This window comes from Carassius carassius, chromosome 47, assembly GCF_963082965.1.
Source record: "Carassius carassius chromosome 47, fCarCar2.1, whole genome shotgun sequence".
NCBI classification, from domain to species: Eukaryota; Metazoa; Chordata; class Actinopteri; order Cypriniformes; family Cyprinidae; genus Carassius; species Carassius carassius.
In genome coordinates this window covers 23,369,123-23,390,733 of record NC_081801.1, presented here as the reverse complement: position 1 = coordinate 23,390,733, position 21,611 = coordinate 23,369,123, and the positions used below count along the sequence as shown (strand labels likewise).

General features: G+C 35.7%; 1 protein-coding gene across 2 annotated transcripts in view; it reads left to right on the top strand.

The window, feature by feature from the left end:
* LOC132130034 (rho GTPase-activating protein 26-like) overlaps nt 1-21,611 on the top strand; it is a 78,851-nt gene that overhangs the window by 56,204 nt on the left and 1,036 nt on the right. The window contains exons 16-23 of one of the 2 annotated variants that reach the window (XM_059541620.1): nt 3,769-3,827; nt 5,859-5,964; nt 6,832-6,991; nt 8,285-8,435; nt 8,735-8,894; nt 18,801-18,836; nt 19,423-19,506; nt 20,907-20,998. In XM_059541620.1, the coding sequence (XP_059397603.1) occupies nt 3,769-3,827; nt 5,859-5,964; nt 6,832-6,991; nt 8,285-8,435; nt 8,735-8,894; nt 18,801-18,836; nt 19,423-19,506; nt 20,907-20,998 (848 nt within the window). The remainder of the gene's footprint in view (nt 1-3,768; nt 3,828-5,858; nt 5,965-6,831; nt 6,992-8,284; nt 8,436-8,734; nt 8,895-18,800; nt 18,837-19,422; nt 19,507-20,906; nt 20,999-21,611) is intronic. The other variant, XM_059541621.1, reaches the window with a different exon arrangement.

Genomic DNA, 21,611 nt, shown 5'->3' with positions numbered 1-21,611 from the left:
TTCCTGATGGTCCGGATCTCCTTCATGTGAGCTTATGGTCAATAACACAGTTACTTTGCTAGCCTACTGTGGGACTGACTCTGATTGGGGACCTCCTAGTTTAGCCATCTGAGAATGGTTATATTCCTGCCATTGTTATACCAGGACAGGTTTACTTGAATACAGCTATCTGAGGCTAGCTGTGTCCTTATTTGCAGTTGCGGTGAGTCCTTTCCTGGAAACGTAGCCATCTGAGGTCTGGGTAGTTTCCGTCGGACCCCCTTCTGGTAGCTCCTTCCTAGGTATATAACTATCTGAGGATAGCTATGTGCCTGCTCAGGGTTTTTAAGTAGTGGGCTCCTCAAGCCCTTGCCTAGACAGCGCTATCTTCCCCGCTAGGGTTGTAAGCAGATAGCCCACTCGCTGTGGGCTAGGCAGCTTTTTTAGAGGACGCAGCACGAGTTCTCTAGAAGGGAAATCTCTTAGGGTACACATCTAACCATGGTTCCCCGTAATTCTTTGGCCTGCTTGTTTATGTCTCCTTCAGATAATTAAGTTGGTGATGTATTCAGTAGGTGCCCTTTTATACATCCAGGCACCCACCTATGACTTCACAGGCCACGTGGACCTATAGGATTGGTGTTAGTTCACACATGCTTCAGACTCCAGTCATGCTGGCAGCATACACCAAAGTGTCCTCTAGAGGACACAGCGTCACGTTCCTGTTTCGTTACATTTCTCCTCCGTGCTCCAATTCAGTAATCACTCCGCTCTGGGTTCATCATTTCCTGCTCCTCGCTCCACTGATCAGAAACACTTCGCTGCCTTCACTCCATGACGAAATTTGTGGCTAAAGTATTTCAGAAGCTCCACTGATCAGAAACACTGCTCTGCCTTCACTCCATTACGAAATTTGTGGCTAAAGTATTTCAGAAGCCTATGTTTTGAAATATCACAAAGTGCAGTGTCTTTCTACTATGGCAAAGCTGAGGTTTGTAGTAACTTCAGAAACAGAAAGAATACGCTGTAACTTTTCTGTTTTTAAGCTGATAAATCACATATTTACTATCTGTACAATAAACTGTTTAAAACGTGAATCACACAATCAATATTGAGTTTCCACATGCTACAAATAAACAGATTTCCACCACAATGCTCTGACTTAAAAAAAATCTATTATTTGCTTTAGCCAGAAATCCCACTTCCCCACTCCTAGCTCTGATCACATACTCTGCTTTGGTCCACTTCACGTCATTGTGATGCACTATTCATCACGTCATCACTTATTCCTTACTTAACAGTATAAGTAGTTGTATTTACAAAATTAAGACTTCATATATTGAGTGCGTCAAGTCGAGTTCTGTAACTGTACATTATTGTAGGTCCTTCATGCCCCGTCTCTCACAAACACATAGTTTTCTACAAATTCCATCCTTCCGACAAGTGCATTATGCTCTGATTGGCCAAATGACCAAGTGCATTGTGATTGGCCGAACACTGCAAGCACTTGTCGGAAATATAACGCCCCTTTCCATAATCATGAGATTCATCTTTCAAAATAAATGTAAAGAGAGTTAATAATGTTTTTAGATTTACCATCAGTTCAAGCCTGAAAGGGCAACAGAGTGGTGTGACAGACACAGTGATGAAGCTCTTATGTGTTTGCAGTACACAAGCCACGGACGGTTAAGACAACTGACTCCACTGTATGACCCTGTCTCTCTCTCTCTCTCTCTCTCTCTCTCTCTCACACTCACGCGCAAAACTCCGCATTTGAAAATTCATTAGCAAATACTTAAACTAATAACAAAACATACTTACAGTAGCTGATTCAGAAGCGACAGATTGTCGTAGCAAAGTCAGAAATACCTCCTATCCTAGGTTTACGAAACGGTCATCCATAAAATGCGTTGCTCTTCTGTTGTAAGTGATTCCTAATTGCATCTACTTTCGGAAGGACAAATAAAGTGCTTTTGCCTAGAGACACACAGCATCTCCCTGACATGACTGCTTCAACACTAACTGTGGTTACTGAAACCATGCATTCTTTCTTTGCGTGAACATTTGGTCGGCATTCCACAAATATTTCCACATAGTGATGTAGACATGTGGGGGCGTATTTTGATTGAGCCATTTTAGGGGGCGTGGCAGAGTCTTAACTTTGATAAAAAATATATCATTGGATTTGAGACTTTTGCAACTTTACAGAACTTCTCCATGCACCAAGAGCATTTAACACTCCAAAGAGAAAGGACAAATTGAAATCACATCATATGACCCCTTTGAGTCTTAAATGTAATTACATTGCTTCTGTTGTGTTTGAAATATGCTTAAAGTGTACTGCTAAATGTGTTGACAAGCATTTATGGTGACCTAAATAGTGCTTTAATGTAATTTCTGTTGAAACTTGCATGTCATGTATTTAAAGTATATTTAATGTATTGGTTTCTTAACTGGAATATCTAATAACATTTCAGTTAGAATTATAAGTAAATGTTACACATGATTTAGTATGTTAATCAACACACCAAAATTGAGTATTCTTTACTAAAGCAAAAGATTATGCTTTAAAATTTATTTTAAAGTAAAATGTTTAATTTATAATTATTACAAAATGTACTTAAGTGTGTTAGGAAACATAGTAATAAAATTACTTAAAAGTGAAATAACACTTACCTGGAGTTTTATTTAAATAATATTATATTATTATATATATTATTATTATTATATTATATTATTTTTTATATATATAATTTTAAGATTTGAAGTACACTACAAGTGCACATTGCAAGTTTATATCAATTTATCTCTGATGGAAACTGACTGTCTTCAGAAAAGTTTAGATGCAATTTTCTTTTCTAGGCTGGTGTTTATAAGTGCACCACTGCTTTGTTAACAGCAGTAACCAAGGAAACGCTGTATTGCTGCTGTTCCATAAGCTCCACCTGCTGTCAGAGAGTGAATTTGCATCTCATGCAGCCCGTCTGTTGTTTTTTCATTCAGATATGTTTTATGTAGCATAGTTAAACAAAGCTAGTGAGTGCATTTTGTTTTTGCTCAAATTTCAAAATTATAGAATTAAATTTAAATCAAGAACTGCTCATGCTACATGTATGCAGCATCTTTGTTTGGATCGTGATTCAAATGTAGTGGTTGCCTCTAATTAAAAAAAAAAATGCACAGACAAAGCCTTTGTTTGTTTATATGAAGATTTTTTATTTTATTTTATTTGCAATATTCATTTATTTAATTTGGGATTTATTTTAAAATTTCAATTTAATGTTGTTATTTGACATTTCAATTTCACAGAGAAATGTTCAGCATTTTGTCTGAAAAATAATAAAAGGACACCTTTTCATTTATAATTTGCCTTAAAACTAAAAAAAAAAAAAAAAAAAAAACATGTATTTTGAATCGTTACATCCCTAGCAGTTACCACTCATATTATTTTCAAAAAATATATACAAATATGGTAATTCACATTATTAGCATGATATTTTGCAATTACCACTTACATATTTGTCAGAAAATATTAAAATACAGTCTGACAGACAGTCTGATTATTCATGTAATTCTACAACATTGCTAATAATTCACAAATTTGCTTGCAGGCTAAAAATAAAACCTAAATAAAAAAAAAATAGAGGAAGACTATCATCCTCATGCATCAAAACATTCTCAGTTTACTCTGTCTCGACGACATTCCTTCTGTTTTTGAGCCTGACAGTCTGTTTGTCTGTTTGTTCTGTTATCTAATCGCTAATCCTTTCTCTTCTCCTCTTCTATCAGGATGCTGCCGGCCCCTCTCATGACATACCAGTACCAGAGGAGCTTCATCAAAGCAGCCAGTGAGTTTCTCTCTATCTGTCTGGTTGGACTGTTCTGGTCGTCATCTATTTTAACTATATAAAACTATTTGACTATGGTTCCACCATTTGATAAAACACACTGCAGAGTAGGAGTGCTCAAGCTAGTATGATCAAAAACAGGAAACCGGGGCGTAGAGAAAAGAAAATGGATTTACAGTGTGGCAGCCAAGGGATGTTGTCCTCTTCCAGATCTTCTTTTGTATCTCATTTGTAACATAAACTTTGGTTTTCAATTTCTATAAATATTTAATAAGTTATTTTAAATTTCATTTTATGAAAGTTATTTCACATTTATTTAATGCAGTTTTGCTGCTCAAGTAAATGTATCTTGCATTAAGGATGTTTGGATATTTTTGTACATGAAAACAAGACAATATTTTTTTTTCACTGTATCTCATGCCATCTTCATCTTATCTCGTTTCTCTCTCTACCATAGTTCCCTTTTCTGTTTCTGTTTTTCTCTCCTTTTTCTGTATTTTTTTTTTTGGCCGGTCCTTAAGGGTGACGTTAGGCCCTTGTCCTCATGTGAACTTTAATTTTTTTTCTCTTTCGGAGTGCTTCACCCCTCCCTTTCTGCCTTTCATTTTCTCTCTTTTTTCCACTCCTCCCCTCATTCATTCCTGTCCATGTGAGCCATTTATGTGATAAAGAGCAAGGTGCCATCTGGAGTTTGCCCATCAGTAGAGAGAGAGATGGGAATAAGGGAGTGAGAGACGATGTGAATGTGTATGTTACTGGAGAAGAGAAAATCATGAGAGACAAGAAAGTGTGAAAATGTGTGTGTGTGTGTGTGTGTGTGTGTGTGTGTGTGTGTGTGTGTGTGTGTGTGTGTGTGTGGTCTGCAGGTTTGGTTTCTATTCAACACAATCAAATACATGTCTGGTCAGGTTATGTCTTGCAGGGGTTTTTGCAGTTCAGTATTTAAATGGTTTGTATTAGCAGCACATTATTTCTTCATCTATATTTTAGTATAAGATAGTAAGACTTGTTTTCAGACAGTATATATTCTTGTTTTGAAGTTTGTTCTTAAATATTTTTTTTCCTATTTTTTTGAATATATGAAATATTTATTATGCATTAAATAAAATAAATATATATATACAATTAAGGTAGAATGCTTGAAACTGAAAAAAAAATATTATTATTATTATTATTATTATTATTTTTGCTTAAAACACGAAAAAAAGATATCTGCCAATTAGGTAAGAAAAATAATCTTACTTCAAGGGCAAATCAAGACTCTTTTTCATACCCCATTGGCAGATATTTTATCAAAATTCTGAGAATTTTTCAGAAAACAAGACTTAATATTTCGAATGAAAATATACAGTTTAAGAATATTTAGATATTTGTAATGGAAAACAAGACAAAAATGCTAAGTAAGAATTTTTTTTTTTTTTGCAGTTTTGATTTATTTGATTTATTTATTTTGTCCGTTATCATATCTAGAACACCCTCTTTTATACCTCTCTTCTCTCGCTGTACTCTTGTTACTGGGGATTATTAGGATATCATGGCAGCCAGAGAGATCACTCTAATATTTCAGTGACCTTTAAGAGCCTGTGTCTGGCGGATTAGCTTTGCCCTTAATGGACACCGCTGTAGCCATCGCTTACACTAGGTGGCACTGTGCTTTTACAACAATTCAGACACATACGCGCAAACACATAAGCATTCATGTCATTTTAATTGGAATAATGTGTCTGTGTGGGTCCAGACTGTGTGAGGAAGTGACCTCGCAGAATCAGGAACGGGATCTTTTGTTCTGTTTCACAACATCAGCAACAGATGCAATGTTTCAGACCTGAAACGTGTCAGTGAATGTTGAAATGCACATGAAAATGTACATGGCCGAAGCAAGTGAGACTGGACTCCCATTCCTGCTGCGAATGCACTTGAGTCAAACACAGCAGTAAAACGCCTACAGTTCATGCGGAACAAAAGGAAATGTGCTTGTTTTCCTTTGCAACCACTTACTCTCTCTCACTTCCTCTTTCTCGGTCTTCCTAGAACTGGACAATCCCGAGGCGAGGGTGGCAGAGATCCACTCCATAGTGCACCGTCTCCCTGAGAAGAACCGCCAGATGCTGGAGCTTCTCATGAAACACTTGGCCGAGTAAGTTTTGGTGTTGACGCCCCCTTTTTACTGTGTTACAAATCCAGCAAAGACCAAAGAGAATTTCTATTGTAAAAACCACAACCCTGCTGATAGTAATAAAGACCTTAACTTCCTCTTTATGTTAGCCCAGCTGAAAAGAGCGGCTTGTTTTCTTTCACCTGTCCTTTCCTCCATCTCCTTCCCCAGCTCCATTTTCTTTTGTGCGAGTTTAATTTGACACCCTGACGGCCGAGCTCTGCAGAGCCGCTCCTCTGTGACGCTGACAGCTCCACGAGTATTTTAGAGCTTTACGGAGAAAGTCCACTCCAAAGCGAAAAATGCTTTTCACAAAGCAGCTTTCTGCAAAAGATCAGATTCATAATCCGTAGCAGTGAATATCAACAGCATCTGCATGAGGTTATTTGGGAATCATTTAATATTTACAGTATGCTGATCAGACATTTTTGTAATAATTGTGTAAAATTAGTTAAATATTTGACCAGATGGCTGCAAGTTTGAAGGTTAAAAAAAGTGACACCATTAAAGTCCACATGAAAGGACTTGATGAACAAAATGGTATTTCCTGTGTTGACATTTAATGAGAGTGGGGCGTATAAAATGCTTTCTCAGTTTTTAAGTAGACAGTAGCTTTAGTTTAAAGCTGTTGTTCACTGTACACTCTTGCTTGCCAGATACACATGATTTTATTTAGTTATTTGCGTTTTGATGTCTCAGGCTTTTATGGCTTATGATATCAGATGATTGCTGATATTTATATGCCTATAAAGTAAGATATGTGTTTGTGTGTGTTTTTTTAGATTTATATGGATTTAAAGATTGATATGATACAATACATTAAGAAATAAATGACTTCTCTCTCACCAGAGTGGCCAGTCACCACCAGCAGAACTTGATGACGGTGGCTAACCTGGGCGTAGTGTTCGGCCCTACGCTCCTGAGGCCTCAGGAAGAGACTGTCGCTGCAATCATGGACATCAAGTTCCAGAACATTGTGGTGGAAATCCTAATCGAGAACCATGAACGGGTATGTTTAGAAATGGATACCAGCCACTCATCACCATATTACTCCAGGAAAATTGGTTAAGCGTTAAGTAAAAGAGCTTTATTTCTGAACCTTTGGTGATGATGTGCACAGCTATTGAGTGAATTGTTCGTTAGGTTATCTCATTTCTATTGGTCACTTCTTTTCTGACCGTAATCAGCATAAAGGTGCATGAGCTGTGTTGCTGACACCTAGGTGCGAATGAAGGATGTAATTCCCTTTCAAAGGGACTCACTCAGTCCACATTTGCTGTAATGGGTAACTTCAAACCCAGCAGGAGTTTAAAGGGTAAAGCAGCTTAGAGTGGTTGCCATGGCAACATGCAAATCAGCTCAAGGCTGATTTCTTAAGATGAGCCCAGTGTCACATGACATATGGCCACTTAATCCTGCATGAATGGGTAAAGTGGATGGGTTTTATGATCAAGGTTGTCATCGTGTCTTGTACAATTAACTTCTCATCGCCTTAAAGACATGGCACTCTCATATGCTCCACTGTGAATGAGGTTAAACTTGTAATGAATCTTTTAGCTTCAGCCTAAAAGCATTGTTGGCTACCTATCCTAAATATCTCAACAAATTTACTAAGTTATGTACAGCAGGATTGCAAAATAAAACTGATCCTCAAAAGCTTTTCATTCACAACCACACAATAGGCTCTTTGCATAAAGACTTGTGACTACATCAATTCATCGTCACACTTTTTATTTTTTTTTGCTCAGAATTCTTAAAGTGATTCAGTATACAATAATAGATAGTGCCCAAACTGCTCTTTTTCATTGTAAGATTTTCTGTTTTTTAAATGTACTGTAAGTTATTGCTATTTTTGCAATTGAAATATGTAACATGATTCAAGTAGCATTTCTTTTTAATAACCATCTAGTTCAAGAAAGTTCTATTCCAAGTGCATCACACATGAGCACGTGGTGTAAATGTCAAACTAATTTACTTGTTAAAAATCTTTGCAGGAAAGATGCATGAAATATGTAGGCACATACTGAACAAATTTAATTGCAACTTTAAAGTATTTTAAAAGCAGTCCACTATAGCATGTAAGCATGTTTCCCAACATATTATGATATTTTTATCCTTTAGTATAGTAAAAGAGTAAAAAAAAAAAAAAAAAATTCATTAAATGACTACACATCTGTGGGGTCATATCCTCCCAGGATCAGTAGCAACATTCAGTCGGTTCTATTTCTGTGGAGACACTCATCCCATCACTGTGGCACTCTGACATTTTCATGTTGATTTGAATTTCCTTTTGGCTCTGCAGATTTTCAAAGACATGCCCGTGTCTGGAGGAGGTCAGGGCAACTCCCAGCCTAACCCACCCAGACGGAGAAGTGAAGGCAGCAAGACCCCGTCCTGCAGCGAGAGACCACTCACTCTTTTCCACACCCCCTCATTTTCAGACAAAGACAAAGGTACACCAACAAGTGCTTTCTTTGGAACATCTAAAATGATGATAATTCTTTATCTTAACACTTTTATTTTCATGTGACAAGTAAACTAGTCCCAAGTATTAGATCCCATTGAGTTATTGTCTAAAGACAGCAATCACTAGCAATATAACTTGAATTGCTTATTGAAATACAAACCGCCATTCAAATAAATGCAAACCACTAGATCCCACCAAACCCTGTTTTAGCCACAGGCTGGGGTAATTACATTAGCATACTATTAACTTTTCATTAGGATAGCAACATTTCTGCTTTTCCGTCAGCAGTGGAGAAGAGGAACAGTGTGGTAGTAAATTCCAGTGCAGACTTGTCATCAGTAAACTGCAACATCGCACTCAGTTTCTCTCGACTCGACAGCCTACCCACAGGAGACGGAGACCACGATGGGCTTCAGCTGCCCAAGCAGAGTCGGCCTAGTTCACTGTAAGTACTTTCTTTAAAGCTAAAGTGATTTCAAATACTGTCTCCTGTTCTTTGTTGCCTCTGTGTATTTGAGCGTCCCGGCCAGTCCAACACAACATTGGCTGAATCAATGCCATGAATGATTTTAACCAACAGAAGGAAGGGGGAGTGTTCGGAAAGGTTAACTTTTCCCCCACCAAACACCGGAATTTTCCGGGTTTCTGGGTTTTCACTGTTATATGCTCGGGGGTGCTATTATGCATCTCCTGAATGAGTCCACAATCTCCCGATCGGAAACACAGAATAGGAAGAGGTAGAAACAAGTGATCTCATATGTAAGCAGATGCATATGAAAAATAATGAAATCCAATGCATATGAAATCAACAGCATATAAATGAAAGCTGCCTAATGTTCCAGAGTAAAATGGTGATCCCAGAAGTGGTAAAGGACTGTGAAGCTTTGGGGGTGTTGATAGAAGCGATCTAATGCATTTATGCTTTGATCATCGAACTGAACATGATCCATATGAAGTCTTTGATAAAAATTTATTTTCTCAGCTTTTTGATCAAAATGTTGCTTTTTTTTCATGAAACCTAAATAAGTTTTTTTTTTTTTTAAGTAAAGGCTCTGTTCTTTATTTTGATGTATTGCATGTTCAAATATTCCTACAACAAAATATTCTGGAGGCCATAACATTTTTGTGAAACTAATCAAAAATGCTGGCGGTGGCTGGCAAGTTTTTGCAAAAATACTGGCGGGGAAAGAGTTATAAAACTATAATTTTCAGTTATCAAACCAATCAGGTTTCTGTTTCGTGTGACTTACTTAAACATGACTGAAACCTGAACTTTTTCACCCTCACTTGAAACTCCAGATCACACAGATTCCTATTGAAATAACTGGGTTGTGCCAAACAATGGTGCATGTGACCATACCTTTAGTCAGAGTTTCTTGCACCAAAAGTAGTCATAATATAGTTTTGCTTGACCATTTTTTTTCGACCTGTAATGCATATTAAATACATGAATATATAAATGACCTATGGGCAAATGTTGACTGTATAAGCAGCACAGCTCAACGTACATGCACCTATTGATTTGTTGTTGGTTCAATGTTTGAGGATTTCTACATACAGTAATAGATTAAACTTAATAGATCATCTTTTATTTCCAAAGAAAGCTCTAATTCAAAATATCACATTTTAGCACGTAGTGCAACTTATCCTCCACTCTATGTGCTACTGATATCTTAAATTCACATGGCTTATTGGGGTGATGTTTGCCATTACTTTTCTAAGCAATGGGACTTGTGAAAAGAAGGAAATGAATGAGAGTTTTGAGCCATTTCTTCAGACCAGAATATGATATAACCAGAAACTAATATTTAGAGTCTAAGAACAATGTGATCAACATACATACTACCTGTATAAGTTCCTCTTATCAAAGGAATGAAATGGGTGTTCCTCAGAGGTCATTATTAGGAACACTTTACTTTTTACATTATACTGTATATTAATGGTTTACCCGAATAAAAAAAAAAACAGCAAAGACCTCAAATACAATTTTGTGAACACATTTTGTATTATTAGACCTTACATATCAAGTAAAACAGCCGAGTTATATATGTACTGAATTTCTCATAATAAATCCTTATTCTGTTATTATTTAAATTATCTCTATTTAAACAGGAAATACATAAACTTATGTCAATGAGGTGGCATTGTTGGAAATAACAAGAACAAAAACTGTTTACTGTTAACTGTTTCATACAATTTTCATGTGTTGGAAAAATTTTTTTAAGTGGTTTTACCCTTGAGGTTATTTGTCAATTAATAAGGAAACAAAAAAGGGGATATACCAACATGCAAAACAGCCTTGGGGCAGTCATCATTTTCACCGAAGGGAGTGGAATCATGGAACGGTTTACGATACAGTTTAAAAGACAAACAAAATTAAAACATTTCTGTAACGCTATTAAAATATTTGAAAGAGAATTAAACTTTTTTCAATCATTATTTAGGGCTTATATAACTAGTTAATTAGTTATTGTTGATTTTTATTCCCACATATATTGTATTACCATGTTTTGATTTGATGCTAGATTTGTATTCATTTATTTACTTTTCACAGTTTTTAAAATGTGTATTGAATTTTAGATTGATTTGATTGTTGTATTTCTTGGGACAAGTACTGTAAATTATTGGTTAACTAGAAGCATAAAGAACATCAGCTACAATGTGTAATTAATAATACATTAAATAAATTCATTAATTAGAGACATCATAGAGCAACCATGTACAGTAGCAGCCACTCAGAACACCCCAGTAATCGCATAACTATGCTTTAGCAAGAACACAAATAACAGCATCTTTGCTACTAAATTATTAGTATCTGAAATTAATAATGACATCTTTATTACTATATGGTAATTTTGGAGATCTTTATTATCTTATAGTTTTTAGTTTTATCTTTCTTTTCTGGGTCAAAATGGCAGGTTTTATCAGAGACTGAACAATGTTTTGAGACAATCTGCATTTCATTTCATTACCTTACATTGGCTACAGTCTTTGCTTTCTTTGAGGTTTTATTATGTGAACGGAAATTATGAAACCCAGCACAGCCCTTTATTCTCTCAATTTCCTGCCAACATATTTACTGTGGAGAGCCATGAGCACTGAGGTCTTGATTTTCACTGGTGTTCCCCATGAGTCTGTCCTCGGCCCTCTCCCAATCTCACACTACCAGCAGGAGTTTACACTCTCATGTTTCACGTGAAAAAGAACTGTTTTGTGTAAAACTTTATTCCTGTGAAATACACTCACAGTGATACCAAGATTATTGTGGGGGGAAAAAAATATTTTCTGGCCTCCAAACATTTAAAAATACTGTCATAGAAATATTTCCCTCTCAGCACATAATACACAAAGTCATTAATTACTGTCATGGCAAGTCAAGACATGTTCTGCTTTGACTTGGCTGAAGTAGCAGGTAGTCTTGCAGTGTTGCCATGTCCGCTTATTATAAGCAACTTGGGCTTTTTTTCCCCATAATGTCAATTATAAATGTAAAAAGTTAGAAGTTGCATTTTGGGGCTTATTTCCAGAATGCAGATATACACAGTATTTATATATAGTGTGGCGGGAGGAGCACAAGACAGACACAGTGGGCGTGGCGTTAGGCCTTGGAGAGGCTTTTATTAACAGAAATCAAATAAAACGGAATAAAAGTGTCCAAAAGGGAAGAGTGTCCAAAATAAACAGGGAATCTGTTGTCTTCGGTTCGATTCAATAAACCGGTTAAAAAAACGGGTTCACCGGTTCTTTTACGCTCGACGTAATGACGTCATTGGCGATGAAGTAATGGCGTCACTTCTATCAAACAATAAATATAAAAAGTCAGTAATCATAACTTTAGTCAGTTAAAAACTTCATAATCATGAAAAATTTACAATTAATTTTTGCAACAACGCACACAAATACAGTAACAGCAATAATGTGCATACGAGGATTTAAGTCTTGAAGATATAAAGTAAATAAATTAGGTGTCATCAGCGCAGAAACCACTATACATAAACCATTTGCTATTTGTTATTAAATGAACTTACGTTTCGCCAGATTGCCCCTTCATTCAAGCCCTCGGTTTACCCGCGCTCATAACATTAGCACAGAATCAGTTCAGAATCAAATACCAAAAGAATCAGTTCGGTTCAGACGCTCTGTGAGTCAGTCGGCTTCACGCTGAATCACGCATGCACAGTATCATCAGCTCCTCTGTTCTCAAAACGGACACGTCCGAAAGAAACGGTTTTGGTTCAGTGTACTGATGATCCGAAAACCGATGCAACCGGTTCTTGACTCGAGAACGAGAATCACTCTAACCGGCACTTGCTGCAGTTCAGTATAATCAGCTGCTCTACTCGTGTTCATGTTCTGTTTACTACAAACTAAATTTGTGAATGTGTCATCATTAACTATAAATACAGTACACATATTTCATAAATCATCCCTTATTCCTATTAAACATAGAGTCTTTAGAGTCTTAATTATTGTCCAACTTCCCTGAAACCCCCTCTGGCCTATACATAATCTACAATATACAGATTAGAAACATTCATCTTAAAAAAAAAATAATAATAATAATAAAAATGTATATAGATCTTTTATCACACTTTCCGAAATACTTTACACGCATGCGCAGTAGCATCAGTTCATCGGTTTTCAAACCCCAGCCCTGACTCGTCCAGCGCCCCTCCTCTCACACACCCACTCCAGTCGGGAGCCTGGTGAAGGGCGGCGATTTAGGACGGGGTGCCGGTGACAATCAGGGAGGAGGCAGCTGACTGGTCACAATATATATATATATATATATATATATATATATATATATTATATATTTTATGTTTCATCCAGTTTTATAATTAAGAAATTAATCAAATTCTCAATTTATTGCTTATTTTGGGCTTGTTTTGTCTGCTCATGCTGCTTGGTTTTCTGGTATTTGGCAGCACAGGTCTCTCTCTCGCTCTCTCTCTCTCTCTCTCTCTCTCTCTCTCTGTCTCTCTCTCTAATGGTTAACAACATTCTCTTTTTGCAAACTATGCAAATAGCATCATGTTTAACAGAGCAAGCAACCGAACTTCAAGCCAGAAACACACACAAGAACATACATAATGAGAAGCAAACAAAGAACCAAGTATCAAGTGTGAATACATAATTAATAAGCATGTATAATTTAGATTTTATTGATCCAATGTGTGACTTCTGGGTATTTGGTTGGATATTTTGTTATTTTTTTAGAGATATTTCACCATGGCCTAGTTTGAGGGGAAAATAAGAAAGCAAGCCAGCTGCTACAAGTGAGTGTTAGCTTTGTATTTCTCTCACTGATAAGAAGGTTTATATGAGAATCAGTTATGTGGACAGCAGGAACCTTTTGACCGTAGAGGTAGGAAAATTAGTTTGTTTAAAAAAAAAAAAAAAAAGATTGTATGCAAAAACACAACCAAAGAAATATCACAAATTATGAGATTAAATGGTTTGTAATAAATCTCATTTTTATAAAGTAACACTAACATTTCAGAGGAAGACAGCGACTCTTCTAACTCTCTTGAGCTCATTCTGCTCTCCATTGAGCCCACGAAGCATGACGTGAATGGGAGCAGAGTAACTGCTAAATGTAGGTAAAACGTGATTGAATGCTATGTTTGACTGATTACCTTGTCAATGATATAATGCCTGGCTTCATACTTGCAGCTGGTCCACAAGTGGGTCTAAATGGGTCAAAATCTTTGACTATTTATAACTGTTTTATGTGTTGGTGTACAAATCTCAATCATATGTTTTTGTACGATCTGCTTTGCCCTGGTGACAGGTATATTAGGGGTGGACCTTCATACTTAGTTTTTCTTAAAAAATATTCATAAAAATTCTAGAAGAATAATTCCCATTCTATGAATTCATACAAGATCTTCATCTTTGTAAAACAGTTACTCTTTAAAGGGAGCTGTTTGTTGGCAAATGGCCCAAAAGAAGATGACTAAAAAGCAGATAAAAAATAACGGACAAGCAACAGTTGTAACAAATAAAATATGCACAATGTGCTTTTGACATTTTCAGTATAGTTAATGTTGTGTACTAAATGCACAAACTTCGTGTTTTGTTTGTAATAAATATGGTTGTAATGTTAATATAAATAGTATAGAAAGTAATAGTACACTATATGAAATAAATTTATATTAGACAAAAACAAAAAACAACTTTTTTTGTTCTTTTTTTTACCTTGTATGTCATGAGTCATGACAATTTTTAATCGAATAACAAAATCAAAATAATTCATGAAACTCTAGATGGCACAGGCCAATTATAACTCTATCTGATATATTCACATACTTATTCATATGCAGTTTCTTTTTACATCAGCAGCCAATGAGCTTGAATTCATATTCTTGGCTAGTGCTGTAGCAGTTGCACTGCCCCTCTACCTCCCCCAGCTCCACCTGTATAGATCTGCTATGGTGTGATTTAATGTATGTTATATATGGGAGTTATTTTATGTATGTTATATATGGTGGATATTTTATGTATGTTATATATGGGGGATATTTTGTTGTATGCTGTTTGTGCAGCAGCAGTATTTCTTGCATGCTCACAGCAGCATGTCTGTGGATGTATTGGCAGTAGCAGTCTCAGTACTTGCTCTGCTGCCGCTGCAACAAATATTTTCCGCCAAGACCTAAGACATTAATATTGCCATGTGACCGTGATAAACTCTCTGAGAATTGTCATGACAGATCTGCATTTACATAATATAGAGAGGAACAGAATGTAGGATAACTAAATTAACCTACTTTGGTTTATTGGACTGAAATATTAAAAAGCAATACTGACTGCTGTGAAATGCAGATTCATAAAGAAAAATCAAATTCAGCGGTTTATTCAAATATGTCATGATAGCAGTTATATAGCATCTAAATATTTGTATGGTTTAAGCCGAAAATCCTGTTTTTGCAATCCGAGCAGCACCTATTTGTTTTGTAGTCAGTGAAGGTTAATCCAGGTAAACGTGCGTGATATTGATTAATAGTCACAGCAGTGTTGTGTGTGGTTTGGGTATACAGTACGCTATGGTACAGTATGGGGACAAAATGTTGCCACAAAGATGGCAATATCCAAAATCCTTGTCTTTGTTGGGACATTTTTTGGTCCCAATGAGGAAACAAGCTTATAAATCACACAGAACATAGTTTTTTGAAAATCAAAAATATCAGAAAGCTTTGTTTGAGGGGTAGGTTTAGGATAAGGAGATAAAAAATACAGTTCGTACAGTATAAAAGCTATTGCGCCTATGGAAAGTCCCTATACAGCATGGAAACCTAGTGTGTGTGGTAAATCAGCTGTGACGATTGGCGGCTCAAAGCCACAGGACTGAGATGAATGCTGTCATCTATATATAGACGTATATATTAAGTGTGGCCATCTGAAAGGCCTCAGAGGACCCAGCAGGCTGTAAATCAATAGAGACCTGGAGATTGATTAACTACTGAGAGAACGTGTGATCAGTCGAATTATGTTGGCTTTCAGTCTAGAAAATGAAAGTGGTGCCTTTACAAGAAATTAAAGTAGCTGAATGCAAAGGGCAAGTGTATGCAAACATCTACACTCGGATAAAAGTCATAGGAAACTAAAATAATACATATTATGAGAAATAAATATATTAAAATGATAAAGATAATATAGCCGTCCATCCATTCCTTTTCCAAACTGTTTGTACTGCTTATGGTTGTGGGGATGCCTCTTACCATAGTGGACTGGGAAATACTCAGGCCGTTGTGGAAGATAAAATAAATGTAATACATAAAATCAAATACAAATATAGCTTCTGGCAGCAATTATGGACAAGCAGACTGTTGAGTGGATTTGTTAGACCATTCACAAAAGTGAATTAAGGAAAATGAGTCGCTAAGCTGTGATTAGATTTACTATTATTGTCAGTTTGATAACTTTATAACCAGTAGGTGGCTCAGTGACCACTGGTTTTCTCAGATCAGATCGATGATAGGTGTCTGCCATTACTAATAATTTTCATGTCAATATGTAGAAGTGTTTCCAAGACCCTAACCCTAACTGACTTCCTATTTGGCATCTTCATTAGTAACTATGTGGGAATTATAGCAAAAATAAATGAATAAACTGCTGTATTTGGAAAAGCCAGCGGCTACAGTAATATAGACATGAAGCTTTAGGCAAAATTATTCCAAAGTTATAACCATTTTTATGATGCTTTGGTCAGTAGGTGGCACTGGCACTGAACATCTAGTACAGTAATGCTTTGTGGCAATGATACCCAGCAAGTTGCGCCATAATATTCTACTTCCTCACTGATATCCTCAGAGCATATGTAACCGTGGCATGGGCCCAAGGTGATCTTACCCAAAATTAGGATGAAAGTACTGAAAAAAAAGTAAATTTTTTTGTAAAAGTAAGTTTTTGAAAGAAGACTTGTATTCTTCAAGGCTTAAATTGTTTGTTCAAAAATACAGTAAAATCATAGCGACAATGGAATTAAATTTTAATAATTGAATTTCATATCATTCTGAAACGATGACTTGGTGTTCAAAAACATTTCTTGTTTTTCTTATTATAATCAGTGTTGAAAACAGTTGTTTGCTTCTTAATTTTATTTATTTATTTAATTTGTGGAAACCATGATACACTACAATTCGTTTTATTAATTTATTTTTTAATTAATAATTTTATTAAGCAATGACACGTTTAATATATTATATATATATATATATATATATATATATATATATATATATATATATATATATATTACCTTCTATTCTTCAAATATATTCTACACAAATATTAAGCATGTCTTAATGATTCCAAACGTTTGACCAGTAGTGTGTACAATACAACAGATTACAAAAGCTACAAATTATAATATATCCTACAGATGTTATACAAAATATAATATATGGTAAGACTTTGCCACAAAGAAATCAATATAAATAGTTAATGGATGCTCTTGCCAACATCATGTAATTTTGCCAACATAATACAAACAAATTTCAGTAGAAATATTTTATTTTATTCAGCAAATTCGTTAGCTTTTATCCTCCTGCAGAAAGATATAGTTCCTGGCAAGTTTAATCGGCCTTACACAGTGATGCACAAATAAACAGAATATTGCATCATAACTGTAAATAGCATGTTATGGCATGGCAAGAACTCTTATACTGACCAATGAGCACAGGAACTTCCCACTGTATAAACAGTAAATACAGAAGAATGGAGACTAAATGTAGTTTGACTTCGGGTGAGTGAGAGTCTATTCACACTACTGTGGACATTCAGATTACTACAGTTAACTCAGTACTTGAGGTCAAGCTGTTCCCATGACAACCCCACTATCTACTGTGAATGGATGCTCAACAGTTTAGTGATGAGTGTGTTTGTTTGTGAAGGATGCCTGGCTACAAATTCCACAGTGTCTAATAAGCAGCTTCATCTGCTCCTGTGTAAATAAAATATTGATGATATCCACATTTATGCCCCACTTAAGATTTTATTTTATTTTGGATAAATGATGTTGGTCACACACAGAACAGACGTTTAGTTGGCAACAGAGGATTCATTCTACAGCAGCATTGTTTCATTAAAGGGATGTTTCACCCAAAAACGAAAAAAATGACCTTATTATTGTGTCCATCCATCATAAAAAGTGCTCCACATGGCTCCAGGGGGTTAACAAAGTCGATGCATTTGTGTAAGAAAAATATCCATATGCACAACTTTAACAACTGTCCTACGCGTGTCCACGAGAGGGTGGCTTTTATGATGGATGGATGCACTTTATGACACTTTATTATAAAGCTCGGAAGAGCTGGGACTTTTTTTTTTTTATATATATCACTTTTTTATATAACAATGTTTTGTCTGAAAGAAGAACGTCATATACACCTAGAATGGCTTGAGGGTAAATCCTGGGGTAATTTTCATTTTTTCGAGTGAACTATCCCTTTAAGCTGAAAGGTGAAATGTGTCATTTCTGCGCCAAATTGAACTTTTCGGGCTTTCCATCTTATAGTGGCTGCACAAACAGTTGTAGCACAAACTTGTAGCATTGGATGAGCCAATGTGACGGTCAGAACGCTGAAACAAACAGAAATATTTAGAAAGTGCAAGAGTATTGAGCATCAAAAAACAAAACAAAAAACGTATAATTATTATTATAGCAATAATAATAATATTATGTGAAAATTATTTGCACAGTATCTCATACTTGCATGACCATGCATGGAGATACAACTCTTTAATGTTTTAATATTTTTATTTTTATTTTCTTTGTGCATATTTGTATATTCATGCATGTTAACATGAGGTAGCAAAAATATTTTAACATTGTTTCTATTGTTTGCAGTCAAAATCCAAAGGTTCTCAGCAGTGTGTCGACAGGGTAAGTTCATCCATTTTTATAGTCAGCATTGAAGTTTTCATGGACAATTTTGAGAGGGGTAAAAAATATTCAAAGGAAAAAAGAAACCATTACATGTCAACACAAACCATATCAGATTACTCAAGATACATAAAGATGAATTATCACTAATGTGTATCCTCAGCATGTTTAACTCAGGAACAATTCCACTGAATATCACAATTCAGTCATCTTTTATTCACTAAACCAGCGTCTGACTTTCTTTCTCCAGTGGAAGACAAAAAGAGATGTTTGACTGCTACAGTTTGTGACATGAAGTGACCAGGGTCATTTCAGGAGCTTGACATTCATCCAAACATCTCCTTTTGTGTTCACACATGACATGAAAGACATGGGTTGCGTAAATGATGACAGAATGGTTATTTTTGGCTGGACTTTTCCTTTAAGCATGAAACTCTAGAGCATGTCTAACTACGTTTATGTTTATTTCTTTAAACCGATGATGCAACTACCTCTTAAAGTCTCTTGTGAAAGTTGTAACTCAGCAGCTGTCGTAACATAAATGCCGGTGCTGGGATTACACAGTGTGTGTGTTTGTGTGTCACAGCCCGGCTTCACCCAGTCCCACCTCGCCTCGCTCCCCCTCGTGGCCGACGCTCTCTGCCCCCTCCAGCGAATCGTCCCCCGTCAGGTGTGTGTCCCGCTCTGGCCTGCTTAGGCAGCTATCTATAGCAGTGCAGTATTCTAATCGTTCGGTGTTAATCTTCCACCTCGCACATTCACGCCTTCCCTCCACACATCTGAGCATATCCATCACCTGACTTCATCACTGGGGCTATGTTTGATGGATTGTGGGTAATAATATACTGTGTCATTTCTGTTGTTGCATTTCCTGTATGTATGATGATGTATTCCTTGAAGAATGATCAGTATAAGTGAATGTACACCAATCATATTTTGGTTGTACTTTATTTTACAGTAAGTGTACATATTACAGTGTACTTACAGTACCTAAGAAAGCACTGGATAAAAAAAAAGGTAACTGCAAGGTTTAAGGTTAGGTTTGGGCATGGGTTCAGGGTTAGGACCTAGTTATCACCCAGTCATATAATTATTAAAATATGTACTATGCTACTATGATTTGAATATTAATGTTCTATGGCATCTAAATAGATGGAGATAATTAAAAGAATGCTTTGTTTAAATTTAAATGTTATTCAAATGTTCTTTATACTTACTTATGAATGCACAATATATCTGTACCATAACGGTCATTAATATTAGAGCTGATATTAAGAGATTTTTCAGTTGTTATTGTATATTTAATTAAGAATGCTTATAGCCCCTATTTTTATGTCTAGATTACTTTTTCTGTCATCTAGTCCTCATTTAATCTTTAAAAACGTTAATAATTTAATAACGCAATAGTATCCATCCATTAACAATATAATTTTTGCATACTGTACATGGTAAATTTGTGTTTCGTAATTCACTTTGCAATTAAAATTCACTAGCATTTATTATTACATTTTATTTAGGGCTTTATTTTATTGTGTAATTGTATTTATTACCATTATTATTTTTAGTTATTTAAAATAAATAAAACTGTATCAAATATTCATATTAGCCAGTATATATATTTTTTTAAATGGATGCTTCCTTATTATATATTACAGAATGATTAACACATTCATATTTCATAGTATTTGCATGGTAACATTAGTTATTTCAAAGACCAACATTAAATAAATAAATACATATATTAATTCATACATAAAATTACCATGGCATCATTATCAGCAAGCCATGTGGATATAATTGCACTTTTAAGATGTTTTATTTACTAATGTCAACGCACTGAACATTTGAACTCATAAATGTTTTTAATGTCCGATGTCAGGTGATTTATGAACCATTTTTAGTTTTATATTTTATTTTTTTATGTGATTACATTAGCCTGCTTAAACATATACATTTGGAGCATTTCCAGCTTGAATACCACCTTCAGATTTAATATTTAATGTCTTTGAATTATCTTCATGTGGGTATTTTTCTGATCAGATTTTGATTGCAAAAAACTGTCTTCTCCAGTCCTCCGGCACGAAAGGCACGTGCACTCTACGCCTGCAAGGCTGAACATGACTCGGAGCTGTCCTTTATCGCAGGCACTGTGTTCGAGGATGGTAAGTCCCCAGCAGCGGGCTCTCACTGGGTGTACTGGGTGTATCTGGTTCGTTAAGCAGGTTTGAGACTCGAGCGTTGGCGTAAGTGCAGCAAACTGATATCTCTGCTGATATCTCTGCTAACAGTCATCAGAGCTCCGAGCTGCCGCTGTTTGACACTTGAAACCGTTTAGCAGTAGATCAGATTATCGTTTAATGAAACCTCAGGCGAGTTCACTGCGACTGTACTGCAAAGTAGAACGGAAATAAATAAACTGCAATAAGCTTCATTACTTCTGATATGAAAAAATGTCTCTGATTTCAGATTAAGTCCATTTTATTACAAAATTCGAACAATAAATGCCATTTTGACGCTGTTTAATGTGGAGCGACATATCACAGTAGAGCCTCAGATCAAGAGAAGCGGCAGAGCGAATGCTAACAAATTCAGACTTTCAGGCATATTTTACAGTTTTTTGTCCCCCACTTGAGAAGATTTGCCATGTACTGTATCATATATACATCCAAAATAATTGACATTGAATCCATTCATAATTTAGTTGAACTGCAAGCTTGTGAATCAAAATCAAATCGAAACATGAAATTTGTGTCAATACCCAGCCTATTACACAGA